General features: G+C 48.4%; 1 protein-coding gene across 2 annotated transcripts in view; it reads left to right on the top strand.

Annotated features, from left to right (window-relative positions):
- Positions 1–2,989: 2,989 nt before the first annotated feature.
- The window catches only part of LOC310915493 (bMERB domain-containing protein 1), a gene marked incomplete at both ends in the record, with an annotated part of 56,111 nt that continues 52,959 nt past the window's right edge, over positions 2,990–6,141 (top strand). Inside the window, 3 exons of one of the 2 annotated variants that reach the window (XM_083872407.1) lie at positions 2,990–3,290; positions 4,686–4,756; positions 5,992–6,021. In XM_083872407.1, coding sequence (XP_083728533.1) covers positions 2,990–3,290; positions 4,686–4,756; positions 5,992–6,021 — 402 coding nt within the window. The remainder of the gene's footprint in view (positions 3,291–4,685; positions 4,757–5,991; positions 6,022–6,141) is intronic. The other variant, XM_083872405.1, reaches the window with a different exon arrangement.

Below are 6,141 nucleotides of genomic sequence, written 5' to 3'. Positions count from 1 at the left end.
AATGTAGCTAGGACTCTCCTTTTGCTAACAGAAGCCAGATTGAAGGAGCTGATGAATCTTAGAAGGAACTGATAAATCATGGAAGCTGTCAAACTAGGCTTTTGCATCCTGAATAATCAATAGACCCCATGAATACAATACAATCATAAATCAAACAGTCCTGGAAAACAGGATTTAGCTGTCATGAACACTAAAGGTTAAAAAGTCAAAGGGAGAAGACACATCTTACTTCATCATTTTGGGACCCCACCCTATAAAAAAGACCACCGACCCATTTTAAAGAACAAACTACGCATGCTTGATGGCTTTTGGGGCTAATTACCATACGAAGCGGGGAATGGGAGGTACCAGAGTTATGAATATGCATTTGTAGTTTGTATATTCAATACTCCTGTACATAAAAGACCCTGTGATGATCTGTAAACTGCGTGTGTGTTTTTGGGACCGATCCCGCACGCTGCCCGGCGTCGTAATAAACATACACTTTCTAACTTTGAACTGTTACAGAGTCTTTGTCCGTCATAGTTGGATATTGGTATTAGATCAATATCCATAGTTTTTTAATAAGTCAGCTCCTTCCCTTCCACGGCCCAGGGGGACATGGCCGCCCTTTGTTGGGGGCGTATCTTTCTCTGCTCCGCCCGGTGTTGGGCTGGACCCCCTGCCAGCTCTGATACGCCTCAGCAGAACCGTTGTGTGGGCTCTTGGCTGTCCTGGGTTGTAATGTAGGATGTACACAAAGTATTTATTCTATCAACATCTTCATGAACTGTTGAAACCAGGTGGGGCAGTGTTTTCCCAAGCCCCCTGCCTCTTCTGCTAATGGCCTTTGGGGTGTCTTCTGCTAATGGCCCATTAACGCCTGGCCCAGGACTCACAGGGAACTCCCTCCAGGGGTTATCTCTGTTTAATGGGCCATCAAGGACCCACTTCACAACTCCTCATGCTATTGTGAGATGCTCTGCCCAGGGGGAGGAGCCAAGCATTCTCACCTGGGTATAAGCAAGAGCACTTGCCCACTGGATTCCCAGAGGACCAGAGCTACCAGACCTTTCTACAGGATCACTGCTTCAGGAAGAGCACTTCACCTGGACTGCTTCCACCACCCTGCTCAGGTTGTATTCTGACTCTGTCAGTGATCCTTTGTGTTATTGCATTTATTTTATTTTACTTTTACCTTTATACCTTTCTTCTTATTAAATTATATCTCTGACTTGGAGCCTCTCATTCATTTTGCTTTCAAACCACAACATTGGCTCTGCAGCACCTTTACCTTTGCTGTCACAGCCATGGTGTGAAAGAGGGGAAACTCTCGAGGCTCGAGGAACAAAGGTTTTATTTGGGGGTCACAGGGGAAGCCCCTGGCCCCAGGCCTGTGCCTCAGGAGAGAGACCCCGAACCTGGGCTGCAGGGAGTTTTTGTCCAGGGCAGTTCTAGGGGTGGATACAAGTTGTAAACTAATAAAAACCCACAAAATTACAAATGCCAACTGAATTATCTAAACACTGACAAATCGAGATAAACTGGGGAGGGGTCCCTGGGGGATCCACCAACCACTGAAGGTCCTGGACCTTGGAGATAATTGATGGACAGAGGAGGGGAAGATACATTGGAAAGGATGGGTAGGGATTCATCCCGGGGAGGGACCAATGGACAGTCTCTGGGCACAGACCTGAGTTGTCTTGGAAACTCTTGTCAGCTTCTGATAAGGACACATTCCAGGGCAGGAGGCCTACCTAAGGAGGCTAAAAAGCTACACTAAAGTTACAATTAAAACTAAACTCATAGCTAAAACCTATAAAACAATTCCAGAATTCCCACAACCCTCGGTGTCACCTCGCTGCATGGACTTCAGATCCGCTCTGTGGCCCTGGTTCTGTGTGTATTCTTCAATAACCTCACATCACTCGTGGCTTTCTCCTCAAGCTGTCTCAGCAGCAGAGCAAAGCAGAGGAACCCCACAGGTGTGCATTGGCCCTGCTCAGACTGCAAAACAAGGGCAAAATGGAGAAGAAAAAGCCATAACCTACTCGTGTAAGCACAGAACAAGGAGATAATTTAAAAAAGATAATAAAGAAACAGTGCCTGTGTTGTGGTTTGAAAGCAAAAGGAATGAGAGGCTCCAAGTCAGAGATATAATTTAATAAGAAGAAAGGTAAAAGTAAAATAAAATAAATGCAATAACACAAAGGATCACTGACAGGGTCAGAATACAGCCTGAGCAGGATGGTGGAAGCAGTCCAGATGAGGGGCTCTTCCTGAAGCAGTGATCCTGTAGAAAGGTCTGGTAGCTCTGCTCCTCTGGGAATCCAGTGGATAAGGGCTGCTTGTACTGTCCCAAATCCCAGATTATATCCAGGTGGGAATGCTTGGCTCCTCCCCCTGGGCAGAGCATCTCACAATAGCATGAGGAGTTGTGAAGTGGGTCCTTGATGGCCCATTAACAGAGATAACCCCTGGAGGGAGTTCCCTGTGAGTCATGGGCCAGGCATTGATGGGCCATTAACAGAAGACACCCCAAAGGCCATTAGCAGAAGAGGCAGGGGCTTGGGAAAACATTAGCCCACTTGGTTTCAACAGTTCATGAAGATGGTGATAGAATAAATACTTTGTGTACGTCCTACACTGCAACCCAGGACAGGCTGGTTTTCATTTGTCACTCATAGTCGCGGCACTAACGCACAGTGACCCCACGGTGCCGCTTAGACCACAGCCCAGGCCACACGGTCATCTGCATTTCCAGGGTAAAGGCACAGGCACTGGAGCCCCGGCTGCCCTGCCCTCACCCGCGGGTCATCCACCGCCCCCCGGGGCCCGGGTGGGGCGGGAGCCGGCCCTGCCCGGCACAGGGAGCGCTCCGGGGCCGGGGGATGGAAGGGCCGGGGCGGCGGCGAGCCCGCCCGTGGGAAGGAGGAGGAGGAGGAGGAGGAGGAGGAGGAAGAAGGAGAGGCAGGAGAGGCGGAAGCGGCGGAGGGCAGGCGGGCGGGCGATGGCCGGGGCGCTGCGGCGCGGCGTGCGGCGCTTCCCCTGGCTCTGCAACGTGCTGCTCTACGGGGGGCTGTTCGCGGCGGGGGACGCGGCGCAGCAGCTGCTGCGGGGACAGCCGCCCGACTGGGCGCAGACGCGGCGAGTGGCGCTGGTGGCCCTGGCCTTCCACGGCAACTTCAGCTACGTGTGGCTGCGGGCGCTGGAGCGGGCGCTGCCCGGCCGCCGCCCGCCCGCCGTGCTGGGCAAGGTGCTCTGCGATCAGCTCCTGGGCGCGCCCGTCGCCGTGCTCGCCTTCTACACGGGTGAGTGCCCCGGGGGCTCCGCATCGCCCCCCGCGCTGGCCCGGCCCGGGGGAACCGGGAACCGGCCCCGCATCGCCCCCCGCGCTGGCCCGGCCCGGCCGGGGGGAACCGGGAACCGGCCCCGCATTGCCCCCCGCGCTGGCCCGGCCCGGCCGGGGGGGAACCGGCAGCGGCACCGGCGCCCACCCCACGGGGGCCGGGTTAGGAGGGTGGGGACCCCCCGTCCCCCCGCAGCGGCTCCCGCACCCCAAAACGCCGCTGCCCGGGCGCTCGGAGCGGGGCCCGCGGCCGGGGGGCTCTGCAGACTCCAGCAGCTCCCCCTGAGGATGCTGAGCCGCCTCAGAGCTTTCCATGAGAGGTGCTGGACCGAAGGAGGCCTGCCCTGAGCTCGGTTGGGCCCGTAGCTTTTAATTAGCAGCGAAGAATGCAAAGCACCGTGCAAGGATTATGGCATTCATGGCTGTTTGAATCGCCGTGCTCAGTCCTCACCGTCAGCTGTCTCGTTTTCCAAAACACAGCCCTGAATGTCAGGAAATGCTGTAGTTCAGCGAACCAGCTTCTGCCGTGAGAGTCTATAGAAATAAAGCATGTTGCTTTTGGTAATCTCAAAAGCTAACAAGTAACAAGATACTTTAAAGAAGTCTAGTATCTATTTCATAAATAAACATGAGGGAATAAGAAAATTAATAGGTGAGGCTAGTGTAATTAAATGGTTTCATTTCACTTAAACTTTATGTGTAAGATGGTCCTCTCTTTGTCTGGGATTGGGACATCTGCATCCTATCACTCCTACAGGGAAATCATTCCATTTGTGATTGAAGAGAAATGAAGTAAAAAAATAAGTCAAACACCAGATACTTCCTCTCAAAGTCTTAATTATGTCACCACTTAAGTTGAGAATTGCCCAAGGACCAGAAAAGGAATAGCAAAAGCCCCTGAACTGGGTAGCAGTAAAAGAATGTATCCATTGAGAGATACTGAGAACCCCAAGGCATGGGAATAGATAGAAAGATCCCCGAGTCAGACTAAGGAGCCTCTGTTTATGTGCAAAGTGCCTTATTCTCTCTCTCATGGGTGCAAAAGGTGCTTTCATCCTCTCTGCTCCACCACTGCACCAGTGGCATGTGGGATGGCAGAGAAACAGATGCTACAACACCTGTACACCCAGAAAATCCCAGCTGATCTTGGTGTCAGTGCTGGGAGTCAAGTCAATAGATGAGGAGATTTGATGTAGCACTCTCAGGCAGTCAGAATGGTATTTTTGTAACAATATCAGCTTTTCTGTCAATTGTATAATTATGTATTTTGAGAAGGGTCTGGGATGTCACTGGAAAATGTGAACATTTCATTTTTTGCATTTTTTTTTTCTGATTATTGTTAATATTTTACCACTAGGTATGAGCATCCTTCAGAGGAAAGAGGACATCTTTTCAGACTGTAAAAAGAAATTTTGGAATACATATAAGGTGAGGCAGGGAATTTGCTTATCTCACAGCTAAACAACAACAACAAAAGGATAAAGTCTTTGAAATCAATCTTTCTTTCTCTCTCTCTTTCCCTCTCTCTCTCCATTATTTGATTATGTGTAGGAAGCTTTAAGTACCAGCAGTCATGTGAAGTGAAGGCAGCTTGGGTTAGGCAGTGCTGCTGGAGGGGTGAAATCATGCCATTTAAAAAATGAAATGTACAGCATTTTTATACATAAGACTTGCACCCAGCTCTGTTTGAATGACAACCCTACAATACAACACTGATTTGGGGTTTTTTAATCTTTTTGTCTTAAGAACTACCCACGCACCAGTGTTAGATTAGTGATACTATTGACAACACTTACATGCACACATATTAAAATCATTAATTACAGAGACACCTTCTTTGAGGAGCATTTTAAGCCTGTACTTTTCAGTGACAATCTTCTCACTTTCAGAAACAAAACCCCTTGTTTTAAGAAGGCTTTGCTATGAACAGCTGGCTTTGATCTGCATTTCTGCACACGCAAGACAAAATTATCTGTGCTACCTCAGAGCTGAGCAAGCTGAGAATGTTAAAGGTTTCTCAGATGCAAGAAGAATGATGGATTAACAGGAAAAAAAGTAATAGGAGAAAATGTGATTGCAATGTGAATTTCTCTTTATATTGTAGAACTATATAGGTAGGATGGAAAAGGATTATTTTTATCCCTATGGAAGATGATTCTAAAAGCAGTGCCCACTATAGCCTACCAAAACATAAGGTTTCTATCAGCCTTATGTTCTATGAGTAAATTATCCATTGATTTTTCTAAATACGCCTTACGTGTATGAGTAAGAAGGCGCATTGCAAGTGTGAAATAAATAGTGTTCAGTGGAATTTTTCATTAATGGCTGAAACAAATGTTCACATGTTTAAACATTTGTTCACCCATCTGGTAAATGCATTTATTGTGTCTGGTGTCAGATGTCTGTGAAGACTTAACTGTGCTTAGGGTATTTTTGTATTTAAAATGGGTTAGAATAATGTGTTTGACAAACTCAGAGCATAGAGGCTCATGAGTATGAGTAGAAGTTTCATATGGCAACCTCTAGGTTAAGCAACTCCTTTTGTAATTGAACTGCTTTTATTAACTTTACTCAAATACGATTCAGTTATCAATGAATGTGGAAAAAAATAATCTTGATGGTTGAGATCCATAAGAATAACGAATTATTTGTTTTCCTTTCAGACAGGACTGATGTACTGGCCTTTTGTGCAGGTGAGTTTTCAGGGTTGCTCTGTGAGCCTCTCCCTGCTGTGAAACCTGGTCCTGTGCAGCCACCCTGTGTCTGACCCCGGGAGAAGCAGGGGAGTTGTTGGGTGGGTAACAATGCCTGGA

The sequence above is a fragment of the Zosterops lateralis genome (genome assembly GCF_965231275.1).
Source record: "Zosterops lateralis genome assembly, chromosome: 15".
NCBI lineage: Eukaryota > Metazoa > Chordata > Aves > Passeriformes > Zosteropidae > Zosterops > Zosterops lateralis.
This window is presented reverse-complemented; position numbering and strand designations above follow the sequence as displayed.